Genomic DNA, 21,349 nt, shown 5'->3' with positions numbered 1-21,349 from the left:
GATTTCCACTCACAGGACAACATGCTGGTTTCGTCTGACAGTCATTCAGTTTGTCTCTGTGAAGACCTTTAATGTGGTTAGTGTCACCTGGGGGCCCGGTGGACTGATGATCAGGAGTGAGGAGTGAGTGGGGCTCTGTTCCTCTCTAATCTGGCCATAATGAGGCCACAAGCTCTTCTCCCACCACAGCAGATAAGACAGTAATTGTTTAAGTGTTTTATCTGATGTGGGCAGCAGCCACGCAGAGGTAGTGAGTCGCATACCCAATCAGTGAATCATCATGCAACTGTACAGAGAAGCCAGCAAAGGACTCATCTGATTTACACTGGTAGTACAGGCAGACAATTATATTTCAGCCATGGTAAAGCAAAAAGGAGATATGAGAAGTCATACATTCTTTTCCCCAAAAAGCTTGATTTTGTCTTTCAAACACAAGTGCTGTGTAATATTAACTGATAATTTACTAATTACTAAACCGCAACTGTCCCTTTACAAATCTGAACCTGGACGGGGGTCTCTTTTTCTTTTCCAAACCCAAAAACCCCAAAACAAAAGTATAAGAAAGGGATTAAACAGTGGGTCTCTGTGTGATGTAATCTAAACAGCAAATATTAGCATCTCTGGATAGCGTGGCGTTTCTTTTGAAGTGTATCTTTTGATAACCATATTATTTCCTGTGGTTTCCACACATTCAAACAAAGTGTTTGATTAAAGTAACAAAGTAACATTTGTATGCCTCCGCGCCGGAGACACCTGTAGACGGAGGCATCATGTCTTCCTCCGTCCCATTTTCCTGAACGCAATATCTCAGGATGGCCTTCAGAGAATTTCTTCAAACTTGGCCGACAAACATTCACTTGGTCCCAAGGATGAACTGATTTAGAATTTGGGGGTCAAAGGTCACGGTCACTTTGACCTTACATCCCTTCTATTCATACATCCTGTTTTGTGAATGCGATATATATACACTGCGGGGACGGTTGAAACCGTTACTGTCAATTTATACATTTTTCAGCGACAACTGTATCAACAAGAAATTCTTGTCTGGACCGTGACGAGCTGCAGACAGAGCGAAGTAACAACCGCGACCTCTCATTCCTCACCATTTCAGATTAATATTTTCACCTCTATTCTCTGGTTAATTCCTCATCTTCCAGCTGTCATTTCCTTTTGAACGGAGCACCATGAGCGCCACACGCCCAGCAGATGAGATTTTTTTTTTGTGAAATCCCACTTGGTCATTTTACCTTCACTTTTAGCAGCGTCCTACTTTTACTTCACATCTTCACATGACCCTCTGGGCGTCACTGCAGACAGGCACGTTAACAAACATCATCAATCAGCTGCTGTCACAAACAGAGAGATCGCTCTGACCGTCCCGCAAAGTTTTCAGGTCTCCCTTTCATTTGATGCAAACCTAAATGGACCATAACACAGCATCAACGGTAGATACAGGGGACTGGATTACTAAATTTAGATTGACAATTGTATTTTTTTGTTTTTGTCTGTTTCCGCTCCATAGCAGATGAGCAAAGAGCCGTGCTGCCTCACATGATAAGCTCACGTCTGAATCAGCCATTGATTGGTGGACTGGCACAGGAAACAGCAGTGTTCTGCTGGAGCCAGCAGGATGAACAGCATCTTTTTTCCTACTGACCCAGAGCCTGTGGCCTGTTTTATCGTCCCACTTTCAGGCGATGCGGGTAACCTAGAAATGTGAGGTTTTGAGAGTTTGTGTGATACAGTACAGGATGTGGTCTGGTTTGCTAATGCTATCTTTCTCCATGAAGCCTGCAGTCAGAGCCTCCAAACACACAAGTACCCACAGGCCCACTGGGTTCTAAGCATGCCAATAGACAATGTCAGATTATGCCACCCCGCCATCCGTCTCATCCCTTTCCTTCAAAGGCCGTCTGGATGGTAGCAAAGCTGGAATAAGTTCCTAAGCCATCGTGATTATAGATGAGCCTGAGGAATGTATTTGGTGAGAAAGCTAATTAAATTTTTTAAGATATGTCTGAAAGCTTTTATACACCTTAACGCTGACTGCAAAGGACAGTTTCGGTCTGTTTCTTCCCAAAGCTGCAGACAAACTCTGATTTGGCCTTTAGTCGACCCCAGAACTGAGCAGAAATTGGTTTTGACAGGAAAGGAGGTTTTGCGCTGGCCTCAGTGTGCTTCATTAGCAATGCTTCATTAAACAAATGCTGAATAGTTTTGCAGAGTACAACTTCATCAATTCACATACAATGGTACAGGAGAAGTCTATTTTCAGTGCGCTGTTTATCACTGTAAGACGGTCTAGTGTGGAAGGCGAAAGTGTCAGATGAAGGAGATGGAGGTGATTTTGACTTTCAGACTGACATCAAGGATGGAAAGTGAACAAAAGAGGACGAGATGCAGCTGTGTGGAAGAGGAGGGGAGAGGTGGCAAAGCAGGATAAAAAAATGTGATGGTAGGGGAGAAGAGAGAGAGAGAGAGAGAGAGAAGCGGAGGAGAGGACAAAAGATGGGAGAGGAGAGTGGAAATAATGAGACAGTAAAATGAAAAATAAAAAGGCTTGGAGAAATTGAGGAAGCGAAATAGATGAGGGTGAAAAAATGTAATAGATGAAGGGAGAATAGCATCCTTCGCATTTCAATGAGTCACGACAGAGGGCAGACCACCCTTCCCCTCGCAGCATTTGGATTCAAGACCTGGAAGTAATGAGGAGGCCCGAAGAACAGATGACTTTCCATCTAGAATATTAAACCTTATTTTATCTTGGTGACGAGCCCGCATTCATTATCTGGTATAAAAACACTCACACACAGCCTATGTTAGGCTTGGAAAAGGCGTCTGCAGTGAAATATGGACTTTAAAAAGGTATGTTGTGTGTATAATTTCATGGTAAATGGTTTAATGCGTCAGAGCTGTTGCACACTCAGGCTCACTCTTCATGTAGTAACGATTCCCTAAATGTACGAGAGTGTGGCGCCTCGTTAATGTTCTGCCAAAATGTTGCGTGACCACAAAAAAAAAATAGCGACGTAAGTGTTTGACATTTACAGATATGTGCAGCTGTGATTGAGCCTCTGATGAAAAGTGCGCTGTCAGTGACGTCCCATCATGTGAATAAAAGGCGGTCACGCTGTATATCATCAAGCTCCACAGCATGCGTGATTCATTTGCACTTTAAGTCCTGTGGATTGCACTCAGGTGGGGATCGCTGCGTATATGTATGTACGCGCACACACACACACACACACTCCTCTGGCGTGTTGCTGGCAACCCCTGGAGGTCTGGGTGGTTATGTGTTATGTAAGGAGCTCAGGAGGAGAGAGGTGGGGGTTTCTCACACACCATTCACGCTCAGGCTTATCGCCTCGGGGCTCTGCAATGAGCTCTGTGTGACTGATAAGAAATGTGCGTGTAAACCGTGTGTGTAAACGGTGAGACGAAATAAAAGAGAGGATTTTTTTTTTTTTTTTTTTTTTTTTTTTTTTGCGGGTTTAAAAATTAACTGGAAATTTGTATGTTGATGTGTGTAAGCATAAGAGATGCAGCCAAGGAAATCTAAGTGTGCTTGTATGTGTTAGCATGGCTTCCTGTCAAAATGAGCCTGAACCACCTTTGATCTTTTCTGTTCAGAAGTGTCTCAAAATCGTTTCTCTTTTAGAAAATAAATGCACGAAATCAGTTCAATTAAAATTCTTTCTATATTTAAGATGGAAATGTAATTTAAAAAAAAAATAATATCCCATTTTACAGCTATACTATACTGTTTGAGTATCTATATTTTAAAGGCAATGGCCAACATGTCTCAAAAATGCATTTACAACATTCACGTTATATTTTTTTCAAATATGTACAACAATCAGTACAAAAACGCACAAAACATCCTGCATATGCTGTTTCAAAGGCTTCTCTATACTGTCACAGAGCAACATGATTGTGAAGCAATGTGTGCGTGTGTGTGTGTGTGTGTGTGTGTGTGTGTGTGTGTGTGTGTGTGTGTGTGTGTGTGTGTGTGTGTGTGCAGGCAACTTTGCTATGGTTGGGATTTGAGGGGGTTGTTCTATAAATACACTCTGTGCTGGAGGAGAATCTCGGTTGCACAAACACACGGACATACCAACATACAGTCCTGCCACAAAGCACAGTGAAAATCTGTGACAAGATATGCAGCTCTGATGGCCACACAGTTTGAATTAAACTGCCATCATAAAATAAAAAAAAATAAAAAGCAAATCTTCATTGGACTGTCTACTGAAAAGCTGAATTTAAATTGAATGTGTCTGTAATGTTTGCCTCATGCCTGACAATAAGCTCAGACATTGGACGATGTTTTCAGAAAGGTAAAATAACTCCTCTCCACAGAATAGTCTCGATGTTAGTAATTCAGTGAAGAGGCGCAATATATGTTCCCTGACAATCAAATGCACCCAACAAGTCAAACACAATCAGTTTGTATCAGCCACTCAGATCACTGACAACGGCGCCTTCGATCCTGTGGGACAGTGTCTGTTGTAATTCGAGTCTCAAGGCCGCGACAGCGCGTCAGTCCAAAGACACTCTGACACATGACTACAGCTCCGTGGCTCTGACATTAATGGAAACCACAGAACATCACCTTGTGTCATCATTTATTTAGTTCCTTTTACAGATTGAATGTTTGGTGTCTATAAAATACAACCGGAGCACTCAAAGAGTGGCAGCTTCCTCCTTTGTGCAGACCTCAAAGGGAACCTGGTTTGGTGCAAAATCTTTAAAGATGGCCTTCATAGTGAATGTCATGTGACTGTATAGTAGCAGCAAACATGACACTCCACGAACGGCCGGTGTGATCAAACTGGCTGAAATAAGTTGAAAGTTAAAGTTTCCTCCCTTGAAATCCTGCCTTAACAGCTTTGTTGGGCTTCATGCAGGATCAATACTACCATGCTAACAAATAAAAATAGATATTATGTCCAACAGACAATAAAACTATCAAACTCTTGTTATAGTGATATAGTTATAGTCAAATGTTGGAACGTAACCTATAAATTGAATGTGGAAAATCAAAAGGTAAAAATCAGGATCACAGATGTTTTTGTAAATTCTACTTAAAGCTGGATATAACTGAGCATTTAACAAATTGGTGATGCTAATATGTTCAGTAAGGTTTGCTTCTAAGCTTTGCATGTGATGCCTCATTTAGCTGATTCTTCTGTGCCTTAGAGCTTCACCTTTGCCTTAAAACATGTGAGCAAGCCCCACCTTCACTGTGGGAGTCATGCTGAACATAGAAAATGCTGTTTTGTTTAAGCTGGTCCCACATCACCATCCCACAGCTGGAAATACTCAATATTGCATCAAAATTTGAAGCCGAAAATGTTCCTCAACAAATGTACTCAAGTGCTTCAGTAGTTTAACCTGCTGTTTTAGTGAAATGACAATCTCTTCACAACTTATGTCTTTAGTGGTTCACTACATCAGGAATTAACTTTACTGATTGGAATAAATTAACAAAGAGAGTTTATACTGTGTAAATTCTTAACAATGTAAAGACAAAATAGCGGTATATCCCAAAGTCTTCAATGTTGCTGACTGCTCTAGCAACAATAATGGGAACAGGGAAGGCCAGTAATGCCTCTATATACTGAGGAGAATAATGTCATTTAGAGAATCTAGAGAACAACGGTTTGACCCCTTCTGCAGTAAAGCAATTGACAAACCATTTATAAATAAAACAATGACATGGAAATGTCTGTTTTGGCTACTTTAATGAATTAAATATCTGATAAAACTATTGAACGATTGAAAAATATTGCTTCATATTCAGGCAAAAGTCACATAAGAATTCTGCTCATGTATTTGTAGCAATGCCTGCAACAGGCTAATCCAAACAGAGAAATAAAAGTGCCAAAGAAAATTATTAAATTATATTCATACTGTCTAATATATATTCCTCCAACCATATTTTGTGACAGCTCCTTTTGTGTTCTCAGCAAAGCTAACCATGGTGGTTACAGTATTTGGTTTCATTTACTGCCCACACAACTTGTTACCTGTATGAGTGCTGAATTGTATGCTATAATACGCTGCTCTTCACTATAAACGTTGTTTAGAAAATGTGTGAAATTCTGCTTTTCAAGACAAACCAGGGATAAACTAGAAGGAAGGAAAAACACTCACTGTGGTACAGCACATGAAGACGATGATGAAAGTCCCGATGACACCTCCGATTCCCACCAACCAGGTCATCCTGAGGAAGAGGATCACGCCGAAGATGTTCTGGATGCATGGCAGATAGACGCCCATCAGAGTGCCGAGCTGGGGAGCCTGGAGGAAGATGAAGGGAGACGTTATTGTCATGCAAAATTCAAAATGGAAAATTCATGGATCGATAAGAGTAATCGATAATATTTACTTGCAACATGACTGATGTGTGATCAGCAGATAATTTTATGATTTTATTGATTAACTTTCTGTGACACTATCCAGATAGCCATCAGACCACAGAAGGTAAATGTTCAGCTATATGTCCCTCTCTTATTGCTGTAATCCTGACACACCAGATGTGCAGCACCAACTGAATGACTCTTGCTGCATTTTGGCAGATATGTGGATCAATGAACGTCAACATGCCAGCCGTGCATGCTGGGAAGCACAGTGTGCAGATTTGCGAGCGCCAAGGACCCAAACAACCCAAGAATAACACAACACAGATGGCCATACTGCCATTAAGGCAAAACAGACATTTACTTGTAGGACTTCACAGATTATTACTTTCAAAGGGCCAATTTGTAATTGTAATAGGCTGCTTGGGGTTGAACTGGCTGCTGTTGCCACATTACTGGCTTTGTTTATTTTGATTAATTGTAAACACATGCTTTTCATTATGCTCTTTTGTAGTTTTTTGCTACTGTTATGGTTTAACACACACTTAAAGTTGTAATGTGCCATTTATTTAACTGTAAACGGAAGCAATGCCTATTGCACTTTAACAGCTTGCTTAAAACAAATTGTGCCGTTTGATTGCCTTGTTTTCAATTCAGGAGTTCCCTGCACTGACGTTTGACTTCAAGAATAGTTACTTTGAGTCCTGGAAATAAAGAAAACTTTGAGATCAGGAGGCAGCCATGGGACCAGTTTGTTCAATGGATGGATGGAATATTATTGTATTTCTTTCCAGGCTCAGTTTTTTTTGTGTGTGTGATGGATTTGTTCTGGCTGGTTTTGCTGCAGTACTGTCCCTGGTGTGGATCAGTGGACAAAGAGAGAGCTGCTCCGTACGTCCTTAAACAGTACCAGAATCAGCTTCAAGGCCGTTCTACTGAAGGCAATCACTGACACTTGGAGACTGGAGATGTGTTTTGTCACACCACACTGATTAATAGGAGGTTTCTCTTCCTGAAGGCTTTTGGATGCTCTTGAAGTGATTGTGTATGCACCTATTTGTTTGTGTACAGTCTAAGAATGTGTCCTGTGTGCATGTCTGTCTGCACCATTATGATGGCATGTATTAAATTTGAAGGACACATCAGCTGACCCTGCTCATAAAAAGAGAAATATTCATTTCCTGCTCAAGGACAGCTTGGTCAATGACGGGTAGCTATGCCAATATCCAGCCGTGAACCATTTTACCAAGTCGGAGCCGCAGACCTTAACTGTCACGTCATTATATCACAGGTAACACATGGACAAACCTTCTCTGGTGGGCTTAAATCCAGACAAACAGGGTAAACGGAGGGCAGAAGAGCTGTGGTTTATGCAAGTTAAGATGTTACTACACAAGACGATTTGTCGCAAAAAGGAAAATATTTCACAGATGGTAAACAAAAATTTTCTTTAGGACAGGAACTACTGAATCACACATTTTGAGGTCCATTGAGTGTCCAAAAATAGATCAAACAAAACACACTCCAAAAAAATAAAATGGCTTCGATATAAAACACAAACACTCGATCTCTGAAGTCAAATAACCTTTTACCAAACAAGAAGACATTATGATAAGATCATCTAACAACTTGCCCAACCAATCCCATAATTACTGACAGTCAGCAGTTTAATTCTAAAGGCAAGAAAGTAAAAGCTTAAACAGTTTTGGGGTTTGGTGATGAGATTTTTTTTCATGGGAAGATACTGTATGTGCCCGTTTTGAGTTGTTGTTGAACAAATAATCATAACAATGACCACTGTGATGAGACACGTTGTAATTCCCTACTTGTATTGATATCAGTGCATATGACCAGTCAAAACTGTATCACAGAAAGGTCACAAGAGGTTTTGGGTAATTTAGAAATACTGCTGCTATTTCATAGTTTGTCCACCAGGGAGCTCTGGCTACATACAATATGTCATTAATAACAAAATGTACTCATAAAAGTTACTTATTAAAAATATGATCTTATGCTTTGCGTTGGTATAAAAAAAATGTCTGTTACCCAGGATTACATTATCAGACTTTTTAAACTATCCAGTATCAGCATTTGTTTCAAAGTATATGATATAATAATAATTTTCTTGGAGGGAATCTTAAGTAGTTACTGGTAATCGGTCGTGGCGACTTATATATTTCTTCATCCGTGGTTATTAAATTTGCAGTTGGGCACTTTACAAGATGGTGGATTTACAAAAAAAAGAAGAAGGCCTGCACTGAGAAGTGACAGCAGATGCTGAATTCATAAAGCAGACTTCTAATCAAATCATCCTGACAAGTGGCTGACATCAAATGAATAATATTGTGTCTGATGCTACAGTATGTAAATTGGTTTGGAGAGGCTTGCTTCCCTGCATTAATAATATATTGTTTGCAGAGAGGAAAAGAGAGACCGAGAGCTGGGGAGAGAAACACAGCAAGTCCAAACAGGTTTCACAAATATAATTATTTTCTAATTTCCTTCAGATAAACAACAAGCAAGAGGCTCACACTGGGAACCGTAATTAGCAGGCTTATAGTCCCTCATGTCATGTCATGTCATGTAGTTATGTAGTCATGTCATGTCATGTAGTCATGTCATGTAGTCATGTAGTCATGTCATGTCATGTTGTCATGTCATCATATCATGTGTTAAGTGCACACATATGAGGGTGAATCACATGAACTGCTACTGTAGTGCGTGAACAGTAAGTAGCACTGTGACGTACACGGAGAAGCGGGAAGCTATAATCTTTGAGTAAGTATTCAAAGATATGTCACTTAATCAAAAACAGCAACTGAGTTGCACATGTTTTTGTGAGCGGTGGTCGAGGCCCATTAAGATTTGATCATCGACTTTAATTTTAACTATCTGTGATGAATTATCAGACAAACAATGAATCCACCACCATACTAAATGAGAATTAAACTGCCAATGTTCATTTCTGAGACCACTGTTAAAATTTGAGACATGGAAACTAACTTTTAAACACATGCAGTTTCTATTTTGCTGACATTCTTCCACATAAAACATTTGTAAAGCATGTTTTTTGTGTATCTTTAAACCTGTACCGCTTAAAATCATGTTTACATGCTGGCACTCTTCCTCCCTGCCTTTGATAGTGTATCAGTGTTTCTTTGTGCAGTACTGCCACCTGTAGGTCAGTTCAACACTGTGAAACTGTATTCAGCTAGCCAACGTGGAAGTTCAGAGTACTGCAGTTTCTCGAATGGCCACCAGAGGCTGGCTACGAAAGCGAGTCAATCCCCACAGACCCCCATGTCGAAACGCTTAAATTTACAGCAGAAATAATCATGTTTACAGCCTCATACAAAAAACAGTTTTGGTCTCTAAACTAGCTAATTTCCCTGTTCGTGTCATCTGTATAGGGGGTGAATTTTACCGTTTAAATTGTATCAGGGCTTAAAGTTATGCACGTGTCTGCTTTGAGTGACAGGTGGATGCTGTGACAGTTGGCGAGCTGCCTGCAAGGTTTCAATGACCAGGATTCATTAAAGCCGCCTCAGCTCCACCCACACACCAGTCAGCTACCTATTTTTGGATTAGTCAGGCAAGGCACTGCCAATACAGGGACGGCTGAAGCAACTCGGACCTCAGTTTCAAAACTGCTTTTCAGGAAACCTATGAGTGATGTCACAGAGGCTATGTCCTTTTTAAATACAGTCTGAGGTATTAGGTCACCTGCATGAACCTGTACAATTGTCCTCACGCAGGGGTACAAGAACAACAATAAAAGGTCTACAGGAAAGTTTAAACTGACAAGAAATTGAGCTTCAATGTTGAGGGGACACCCAGAACTGAACTTAAATGTTTTTAATTATAGTAAGCTGATGGTGTTAGTTAACAGATTCATCACAGCATCAGCTCTGAACGTCTCGGCAATTTGTTGTTGGTGAGTAAACTCGCTGGTGTGCAGCAGCCTTCTTCGGCCAACAAATCAAATGGAAAACCTAAATTAATTTAAGCCAATTTTCATTAGATTAGATATAACTGGTTCAAGTTTTCATTTATTCTAATAAGCACTTGTTGTTTTTAATTGCTTTTAATCACTTTTAAAATCATTTTTATTTTGTTGTTAACATTATTGAAGATTTAGTCTGCAATTATTTTTATTGAAATGATTCATTGTTGATATCATTTTTTGGTAAGAAAAAAACATCTTAAATGTTTTCTATTAGTTCTGGACAAATAATCTTGATATTGGTTCTCAAATTTAGAATGAATGTTTTTCAATATTTGTTGCTGCTTGCCTAAACATTACACTGATTATTAGTCCAGAAAAAAAAGTAGATTAATGGATGATGAAAATAATCAGTAGTTGCCCTAATTCGCTAGTCCCTGTGTTGTACCGCCCCTTGCTGCAGAAAGAACATCTTGTGGAAAAATAAACATCTGATCTGAACTGTGTTGCTCATTAATATTTTGTATGTTTCTAATTTTGCCCTGATGCATTTGTCACATTTTCTCTCGCTCTGACTGTGCTTTTGTGTACAGTTGGTCCTCCATAGGGCTGACATGTGACCTACAACTTCACCTCTTCTACAACTTAATCCTCACAGCAAGGAGCCTCTCAACCTTAAGCCTCGCTGCGCTTCAATCAAAGATCCACACCTTGGCCTCCACAGGTGCCTTGAGGGAGCGGCAGAGAGCAACCCTCGTTCATCTCCGTCACATCCCCAACTATGAGAATGATTTGCACATTTTGTTGTTTGAGGTATGTAAACCCGACTGTGACTCACTGTGACTGTGCCCTTCAGTGTGTGGCAGGGGGGATTTTTCATCATCTGCGTGTCAAGGGTCTTAATAATGTCTTTTATGAATCCACACACCCGGAGTGGTCTCCCACCTATAAAACTACATATGCATCATCTGAGCAATATTTACTTTAAGGAATACTGCTGATCTCTGTGCACCCATGCCACCATTTATGTTATTAGTCAGACAAGTGGTGCAGGCTGTATTTTCTCAATTAATGTAATATAAATTAGAAAGTCAGGGGTTTAAAATTAATTTACTGATAAAAGAAATAAGTCAGAGTAGCCACTGTCTTTGTTTACGAGCCCATGAGGAGACGCATGCTAAAAATGAAGTCTGCCCAAATCCAAAATTTTAAATCCCCATAAGAAAATGTACTTATTAGAAACCAAAACTATTAAGATAAAAACAGACTAAATAATTTCGCTGGTCCTCAGGTCTTCAAAAAAAATTACAATGTCACCTTTTTTCACCTCCAAAATCATTTTCCTTCCCACCCAGTTCCAATGCTGTAATTAAAAAGTCTGAGTTTCCATTGGAAGGCCCTTCAGGGACTTGGTGTGTAATATACATTAGCAGTCAGGTGATACAGGCAGAAAGGTACCCCTGCCATCAGCACTTTGTTGTGAGACCAAAAACTGCTGGCGCTGCACAAAGTGGGCTGAGGTCAGTCTGTAATAACAGGTAAGTTATTAAAGGAAAACCCGTGTGCATTTACATACTGTAGTACAACAACAGACAAAACACCTTCAAGAGGATGAAGCCGTGTAAGTCCTTTCAAGGTGGATGATTCTCATTAAAAAGGATTTCCAAAACCTGTAATGACTTTGTTTTAAAAAATATATATATATATATATATTTATATATATTTTACAGCTTGTTTCATTTGAACAATTGCTTTGCAGCATTCACTTCAAACGGATCAAAACAGAAAAAATGTCATCTCAAAAATAGTTGCAGCCATAATACTAACTTCCTAGGCTGTTGATTTTTATCAAAAATAGATAAGGAAAAAGCACGGCTTTGCAAATTCAAATAGCAGACTGAGGTTAGACCGTAGGATCCAAAAGAGATAACATCTTGGCAGAATAGTTTGTCAGAAACGCTTAAACAAAAGTGGAAGAATTATGTGTTATTTTTGTCCTCCAATGGTTTTCGCACACGTCTATGGACTTAGATGAAGACAGGTTGAAAGCATACAGAGACTGAAAATAATGCAGATTATACTAATCTGCCCTAAAAGGTGTGTAAATACTATTCAGCATTACAACAACAAAAAGGTGTTTATGCACCACAACACTCCACAGGAGAGTAAAAAAAACACAAAGTAGGCAGTAACCCTCTCCAGACTGCAAAATGTCATTTTCCCCGCCTGTTCCTCCACACAATACAGAACCACAATCAGGCAGACCTTCTATGTTGGCCCGCTGTACGAGTGTCTGTGGTGGCTCACAGCTGAGTGATGAATTATAATCTAGGTCCAACAATACGCCGGCTTTGAAAAACAGTGCTTGTCTGCTAGAAATCCTGGTTGTTACATAAGATGTACAGACACAGATAATACATACTGAGGCGGCTTAAACCGAGTCCGAGAACCTGAACATGATAAAACACCTCTGCGGGTTTGGTAAATAGCCACCAAAACACAAAAATCACCTCAACTAATGGATGCTTGTAATGACTTGATATTGAAAAAGAGCCTGAAACAGATGGAATGCTTGTGTATGCATTGAATCAACAACCCTGTTGGGAGAAAAGACAGCATGTTTATTGAAAGTGCCGCTTTTCTATTTTCATTCAATTGGTGTTTCATTAGCTCACTTGCGGACGGGGGAATGCAGTCCCGACCAGCGTCCGCTCTGATAGACACACATGCTCACACACGCGCTCAGAGAATGAGTGTCTGGTAAATGGGCTGGGAGCCAGCAGTGTGATGATTTCCCCAGAGAGTGAGCCACCGTGAGCAGAGGGAACACTGACTGCTGCAGAGCCACAGGTAGGCCAGCGTGGCACCGCTGAACTAGGAAGGAACAGCTGCCCACCGACCCACAGGGAAGTGCAGTCAGCCCACCGAATAGGTGGCTCAGGTGTGCTATATGCACAACAGAACCTTTCAATACATCTGCTGTGGCACCTACTTCGGATTCACTGACTCCTGCTGCCCTACCACTCACCACTAGCCTCTCACCAGACTGGACTTTTCTCTGTCTCTGTCTCTATATCACTACATCCACCAGGAACACAACATTCCTGTAATCTACTGAGCCCACTGACGCAATAACCAAACACCACCAATCATTAATTGTAGGTCTGTACTGGGATGTGAACTCTCGTTCCCTACACAACTACACTGTTACATGTAGGGCACTCTGCTTCTTCTTCACTACAATTTACATGAGTACCCAAATTCACTGCTTGAATATAGAGGTCTGAGCACACGCCATTGGTGATTGTTTCCAGTTATTGCATCCTAATGGGCGCAGACCTCCGGTTAATTTTGAAACCAAATATTGGAGCAACCTTTAACCAATGGATATTGACTACAATATGACGCATGTTGTGCGCTGAAACTAACCAAGCTGTAAACAACAGAGACCCGCCCCCAATGTGAGCAGAGTGCAGTTGCATGGCGGTAAAGGCCGATTGCAGAATTTGCTTCCCTCGCTTCAACTCTTTAATATTTGTCAGCATTTCTACAGTAGTTTGTTTCGATTCATCTAGCTCGAGCTATTGTTGGAAGTAATCGAAACAAATGCTTGCCTTTAACGCCATCACACTTAACAACACCTACTTCAGAGTGTCTAAGCGAACCTTCATGCGAACAGGGTTTTCAAACTATAAGCAAAAACTGAGGCTGTGAGCAATAGGTGGGCGGAGCCAGGATACTGAACTTCAGCTATGGACATAAAGCGTGAGGTGCCGAATTTTCTAAATAGACTTAATTTTGTATTACCAACAGAAACCCTGTACTTTTAAACAAAACAACAGTGTTCCCTTAATTTTAAAGTAGTTTCACTTGCCTTTACTTAACCTTAAAAACAGTGATGGTAAATCAGGAAACACTAATGCGAGTCATTTTGGAACAACTGACAAAACATTTTGATGTTTAGGTTTTAATATAAATACTGCATATCTACCTTCAAAACTGCAATTTAATACATCACAATGTATTGTTCTATATTGTGTTGATCCTCATCTTTCTTCTTTCCTTTCCCTATGTTATACAAACAGTTTCATTTCGACCCTCCCATGGACATCTGAACTGCTGAGGTCCGCAATTCTCCCTAGAAGTCTAGAGTTAAAAATGGAAGGTGAAAGCAGCTCCATATCCTTGGTTAGCTACAGGGTAAAGAAAATGAAAGAGAAAGAGGGCAGAGAGTAGACATACTGTACAGCATATACTACATGTACCTGCAGTTGCAGGAGAACTTCCAGGCCCTCAGGGTCTGGGACAACATACCGACCTCCTTAGGCTGACAAAACCAGCATCATCTTTTAAATCACTACCTACTGGAGTTTTGTCTTGTGCTCACACGCAGAACTTTCATGTACTGCACGTATGAAATCCCTCGATTTCTTATTAAAGCCTTGTCGCAGCTGCACCTGTTTCTGCTGATAGAAAGGTACTAATGTTTCTGTGGGATCACAGTGAATACAGGACTGTGAAATCGTTTGATGTTTCAATTTCCCACGGCGATGATTAATTCATCCATTTGATAATAGATCAAAGGAAAACATTATATGTAACATATGTGGTTGGTTTCGCTACCTGATTTGGTAGAAAACTCGAGAGGGAGAAGAGGAGGGGGAAAAGGAACAGAAATGGGGAGTGGAGGAGAGGAGAGAGATCTATACTTACTGTTTCATTACTTTCATTACTAACAGACAAGACTAGACAGAGGTGTGAAGTGAAGCGAGTGAGGTCGGCGGAGGAGGGAGGAGGGGATTGGGGGGGCGGGGGGGGGGGGGGGGGGGGTTGGAGAGAGGGAGGCAGACTGCAAGCTTGTAACGCCATCTCCACGCTCTGCTGGCCAAACAGGAACTGATAGGGCAAATGTGTTTCTGCTCAGGTGTGTTGAATTATTAAACAGACAGCAAGAGGAGAGGCCAGCGAACATCAGCCTCCCTGACCGGCTGTGGATGAACCAGTCACTCTGCGGTCAGCTGGGTGTGAGTGAGTGTGTGTGCGTGTGTGAAAGCCTATGGTTATCTGTAAAACACTGAACGCTGAAGCCAAATGTCCTCTGTGGTGCTGAAGGCTCTCCACCTCAAAATAGCGCCTACATGTGTTAGTAAAATATTCTAGGTTAGAAGACTCCACAAAGCCCCATGTGTGACCGCCAGTTGTGAAACCTGTGTTTAGATTTTGGGCTGAAAGACACCTTATCCACTAATGCACATGTTCTGCTGAGAAGTAGCCGCACTCAATCTCTAGCTTTCTCAAAATTAGGTCAAGAGGAACCTGGCAGAAAAGAGGGCAGGTGAGTGAAAAATGTGCTCTACAAAAGATCATGTACAAATAGCACAATTTTGTGTTTATTCTGGAGAAATAGTATCAACTACAAAATTCAGTTGTAAGGACTTTACTATGTTGAATTCCTGAAATAACTTTTATGTTATGATCTGGCGTTATATAAATAAAAGAAAAATGAAAAAAAAAAAAAAAAAATTGCCAAACAAGGTTAACAAATGGGCTTTTATTGGAAGTCAGGCAGCACTGAAGCATGACCTGACTGAAAAACCTGTAAAAAAAATAACTAAACTTGATACAAGCAATCACATATCAGAAATGGCAAAATAATACAAAAGATAAAGGTTATTAAAACTGGATTATTTGTCTCGAAATTCAAATCATTCATCAATCCTTTGTCTTAAAAAGGACTTTGAGAATTTAGTTCAAATGATGCTTGACAATATTTATCTTGGAAAAGATTTAACATCCTGATATATCACCTTGAACTGGCCTCCTTTCAGTATTGTAGACCTGGAACACTTAGTTGATTAATCCAAGAGCTGATTGACAGAAAAATAATCAGCAACTATTTCAGAATTGATTGATCGATTCAATCATACGATGATCACAGTTTAACAGTTGAGGAGCTCTATTTCTTTTCTTTGTCACATATAATCAGACATTTAAAGATGTCAAATTGGGCCTTATTTTGTTATTTTTGGCAATTAGTAAGCAACATTATTTATGTATAAATCCAAAAGTAAGAAGATGAGTGAATAAAGACAACAGTAGAATAGCGTGGGACTCTGTGAACAACACTTGAGCTGTGAAATTTCTATTTAGCTCCGCTGTGAACACGTGCATGCTGCTGTAATAAAAGGACATGAATTGACATTAATCAGGATACATCCTTCAGAAGGCTGCAGATGGGAATACTGATGTGATGTCTAATGAAAGGGGGAGTAAGTGCGTGTGTGTGGGGTGGTGGTGGTGGTGGTGGTGGGGGGGGGGGGGTAAGGACAGAGCTAAGAGCAGGGATCATAAAACACCCAGAAGGGAAACAATGCTTATGTGGGAGAACATTGTGCTGTAAAAAGCAGAGACGCAGAGCATATGGACAAATGTTCCTGTAATTCTTTGCAAGAGCACTCGCCTGGAAAATTACTTGAATAAAAGGAAAGAGGTTCATAGTTTGTATTGTGTTTACTTTTGGTGGTATATAATATTATTGAGCAAATGCTACTGAATATGTTATCTTTGGTTTTATTGGAGGAACAGAATATAAAAATACCGCAAACTGACCTTCAGTTTCCAAAGGCCGTCAATCTTAGATACAATTAAATGTATAATCACACATATGAATTGATTTCAGCAGATAAACACTTCGGATTGAGTTGGAAATCTTGGCATTTTCACAGACACAGACTTTAGATACAGCAGCCCTATTAAGGTAAAAATTAATTCAGCCTCTTGTCGTCCTCACGAGAATTAAAGGTCTCATGTCCAGACAAGATTTAGAGCAGGTAATTTTGCTTTTGTCTCGAGCAAGGTGCACGACTGCAAAGGTCCCTCCTTTTGTCTTCCCAGGAAGATCATTAGACGACGGCAGCACATTCAGGTCGCTGTTGTCAGATTTGAGAAATGAAGATATCACCCCTCTTCTTAATTCTTTGCACAGACTTTTTTATTTCATTTCGAAGCAGGTTTTAAAGTGCTTCTTGCTTTGAAAATCACTACGAGCCAGAGCCAAAACACATTTCTGATAATTACCAATATGAAGCTAGTGGATCCTCAACAACCAAACAGAACAGAGGTGTATTTAACTACTGTGCTTCACACAAAAGGAACCAACGCTTTAAGATTACTTAAAAATGTTCTTTTCCACTTTGAGATGTTAATATAACGCTCTCTTATTGCATTTGGAGCAATTTAATATTGCATTGTGCATTGAAACTGCACTTCATGTATTATTTCAACCTTGTCTCCAAGAAATGACATTAATATATTATGAATCAGGTAGTGAAAGTTTAAAACTTTTTTATTTGAAGGAATAAAGTCCTATATTTACACACAGCAGTGGTGGAAGACACTGTTGGGTGAACAAACTCAGGACTGTGAGGCCAGAAGTTTTTTCTTGTAACACTTTGGTTAAGATTGAAGAAAAATTGTGGTTTGGGTTAAACTCCCTATGTAACAAAACGATCTTCCCAAAACGTTAACCTTAGTGCTGCGAGTTAAATAACTCTACTAATCACAAGTGGATAGTGCATTGTATGACTGAATATTTTATATAGAAATTGTCTTCTGATCCACTGTTAATTTAAAATATTTGTTAGAGCAGCTTTAAATGCCACTTTAAAGCTTGTATGTGCTTAATAAAAGCACTCTGAATTCCCCATATACAAAAAAGCATGGCTTGCCTTCCTATATCAAATGGGTGAAGTCAGAGGATAGAAAATCGGCGTCAGATTAGTTGTGAGTGTTTTCCGTCTTAACCTGCACGACCTCCAGCCTGCTCCCTCAAGTCACACGCCAGCAAAATCTCTAATCTTGGCTTTCACACTGCGACAAAGAAAGCCCGCTGCCTCTGTCTCCCTCTCTCACAACTCACTCACTCCCTCACTCGAGGGACCGATGATGAAGGAGATGGAGAGTGAGGAAGAGGGAGTGAAGTGAGAAATAGAGAGGGAAGGTGATAGGGGGAGGGAGAGAGAGAGAGAGAGAGAGGTCGCGGTGTGAGCGATAAAACGCCACAGGCTGCCTTAATGAAAAGCCTCTCATGGCGATGGAGAGATTGCCTGTGGAATGGGCTGCTGATTGGAGAAGCAGCAGCTTGGTGTAGCGTGCAGACTAATTAAAGTATTGAAGGGGTTGAGGTTACAGGGGGGAGATTAGACCTGCTCCCCATGTTAACTGAGCAGAGGAGAGGTGGACAAATACACCTTACATCTGGGACAAATGGGAGTGCTGGGATGATGGGGTTTTACACCGCTGGCGATGAGTTCCATTATGAAGACATGTTAAGGCGGTGCTGAACTCCCATGAGTACACTGTTGTTGTCTAAAGTGGCTACCTGCATTATTTGTACAATCACAATTTAATAGAAAGTGGCTTTAAAACTAGTTTGAAGGTTAGTTCACTGAGATTACATTTGCTTTCAGAAAGCGTGTCCCCATTACTCTACACGGTAGACAGGTTTCAAAGGCTGTTTTTGTGAGAACTCATTCAGTAGAAAGTAGTTCCAATGAGAAACTGTCCACAGTGAGGTCCGTGGATTATATCAATAAACTGAGAAATGGTCATTGGAATAAAAGACTGCTGTTGATGCTTTTACGAATAATTTGAGTTGTAGTGGGCTGGAGGCAGAAATCCCAGTTAGATATCGCAAAACCTGTGAAAATAAAACCAAAATGATCTGCACGGCTAAACTCCAACGGAAGCAAAATATTGCATCATGATGTTTTTGCGCATTTGGGTGAACTGACCTTTTGAATCTTTTTTAGATTTTTAAATGTTCCTTTATATCTGTTTTCATGAGAAACACTGCAGGTGATTTTCTTGCTGTGGAGCACTTTGAGCTGCATTTCTTGTATAAAAGGTGCTATACAAATAAAGTTTATTATTATTAAATAATAATAATAATTAATAATATTATATTATATAATATAATATATAGAATATTAATCATAAATCTGTCATATGTTGCACTTCACAGCGTCATAGTGTTAACACGTTTATAATGATTATGCTCGTATGATAATGTTTAGTCGGTGTAATGTTTTCCATTTTCACTGTCTAGTGTGATGAGATCATTATTAGTTTTATTGGTTTTAACTAAAATACACCGTCTGGCTGTTTGGTGGCACTCCATCCAACCCATGGACAAAAGTGGTGATAAAGGTAGTAAAAACTCAATACTTCAGTCATCTGATAACAACTGAACAACTAAACCACCTGCATGACAAATAAGAAAACCCCATCCACTGATTCATTGTGGCTGAAATCTCTGGAAAAACCTGTAAGTTGACCGTCTGATGAGAAGTTTGTTGAGATCCTGTTTGTTCATGCTGTTTGTGTCACTATGTTTCACACATATTGCAGAAATCAATACGCTTGGTCCTGAGCTCAGTTGTACCTTTAAATCTTATCTCTACTGTCACTTTAAAATCTTTTTTTCACTGAAGATCTACTGTATATCTGCTGGACCCATCTGGGGCCGCAGTAGAAAAAGACGACACTCTTGTCAGATATAGAAGGTACAGTGGCCTCCCGGTTCACCATCAGTGATCTGCTTCAAGGTGAAACAGAAGAAGAAATACCTGAGTGAAGGTGAAGCAGGACAGGAGGGAATAAGAGGAGTGGATGTAACTGACACATATGAGGAGAAAAGCAAATATATAAGGGGGAAAAAATACCAGGCAGCTTGGGACACCTGGAAAGACAGATGGGGTCAAAGGTCATAGAAAAGCTGTCAAGCTGTCACCGCTGGAGCTTCGCAATGTCTGAACTGTGTTTTACCTCACATGGCCAACTCTGCCGTCACAAGCTTATAGAAGTCGGTGTGAAATATGTTAACATGTGGATCAGCCACTTTTCCTCCCGCCTGTCACACTAATGTGACGTAACTTCTTTCACTATTTGCATTATCATCTCTTTTCATTTCAGCTTTGCCGTGTCACATCTCACCATGCGGCTAAAACCACTATTTTCCCACAGGATTAATAATGTAGCTGCCTGTCTGTCGATCAAGCGCTGAGAAAAAGCCTGAAAAGTAAACTCCTTCCTGCTGGCATCTCAACACCCAACAACAGAAAATACCAGAGGATGATGTAGAAGGAACTCATTAGTGAGTGGCATTTTAAGATGCAATCCGGTAACACGAACAGGGGATTTATAATGTCAACAGAGAATGATTGACAAGTTGCAAACTGCTGGAGTTTTTCTAGCTCTCCAGCGAGTGTGTTAACAAAACAATCAAAACTCTGCTATTAGGGATTCATTATGTGATCTTATGTAAAGTGCAGATCTATATTTGGTAACAGTTAATGACCATCCACTTGCAACGAGGATGCACTGACAGCCCTCTCTGGTTGAGCAAGTTTTCAAGAGTGAAATAAATAGTATCACTGCTATAAATGTAAATCTACAGGAAAGTGATTTCTCTTTGCACACTGCATCACACTGAGCAGGCACAGTGGTGTAAGTTTATTCTAGTAATTTATTTTATAAGGAAATGTTTTTCATAACTAAAAATATTATTGTTTACAGTATACTGTAGCCAGTAACATAATTAGTCTTCACAGTATCACACTGGTGCTGCAGCAGCATGACACTTTCTGGTAAACTGCAGCCTACATATCCATTAACAGTAAGCTGCTTTTAAGCACTTTTTAGATATATTCAAATGTTTTTACAAAGTGACAAACACCTCCGCAGTTACAGGATGACCATTATCCTGCATCCCAGAAAACACTAGTCTTTTTCATATACGTTAGTTTAGTTTTCGCATTCACTGAAGCACAATACAATCACTTCAGTCTTTATAAAGTTTCAAAAACATATAATTTATAAAGGAGAAGCTCAGTTTTAAACTGATTGTCTCTCTAGATGTTGTTGTGTTTGCTGCTACAGAAAACACAGAGAACCACAGTTTACAGTAACAAAGGTCCTCTAGTAACAAGTACAGCTATCAATATAGCTTATGTGACAGGAAGTGAAGAGAAAAATTGGGTGAAAA

At 40.1% G+C, this 21,349-nt stretch overlaps 1 protein-coding gene across 3 annotated transcripts in view; it reads right to left on the bottom strand.

Annotated features, from left to right (window-relative positions):
* The window catches only part of slc12a5a (solute carrier family 12 member 5a), a 150,423-nt gene that overhangs the window by 28,603 nt on the left and 100,471 nt on the right, over nucleotides 1-21,349 (bottom strand). For all 3 annotated transcript variants that reach the window (XM_069148152.1, XM_069148160.1, XM_069148170.1), the window contains exon 4: nucleotides 6,157-6,303. In XM_069148152.1, the coding sequence (XP_069004253.1) occupies nucleotides 6,157-6,303 (147 nt within the window). The remainder of the gene's footprint in view (nucleotides 1-6,156; nucleotides 6,304-21,349) is intronic.

The sequence above is a fragment of the Embiotoca jacksoni genome, unplaced genomic scaffold, assembly GCF_022577435.1.
Source record: "Embiotoca jacksoni isolate LCO1_2020_lvr unplaced genomic scaffold, fEmbJac1.0.p SCAF_1, whole genome shotgun sequence".
Taxonomy (NCBI): Eukaryota; Metazoa; Chordata; class Actinopteri; family Embiotocidae; genus Embiotoca; species Embiotoca jacksoni.
The sequence above is the reverse complement of the archived record's forward strand: the minus strand, read 5'-3'. Positions and strand labels throughout refer to the sequence as shown.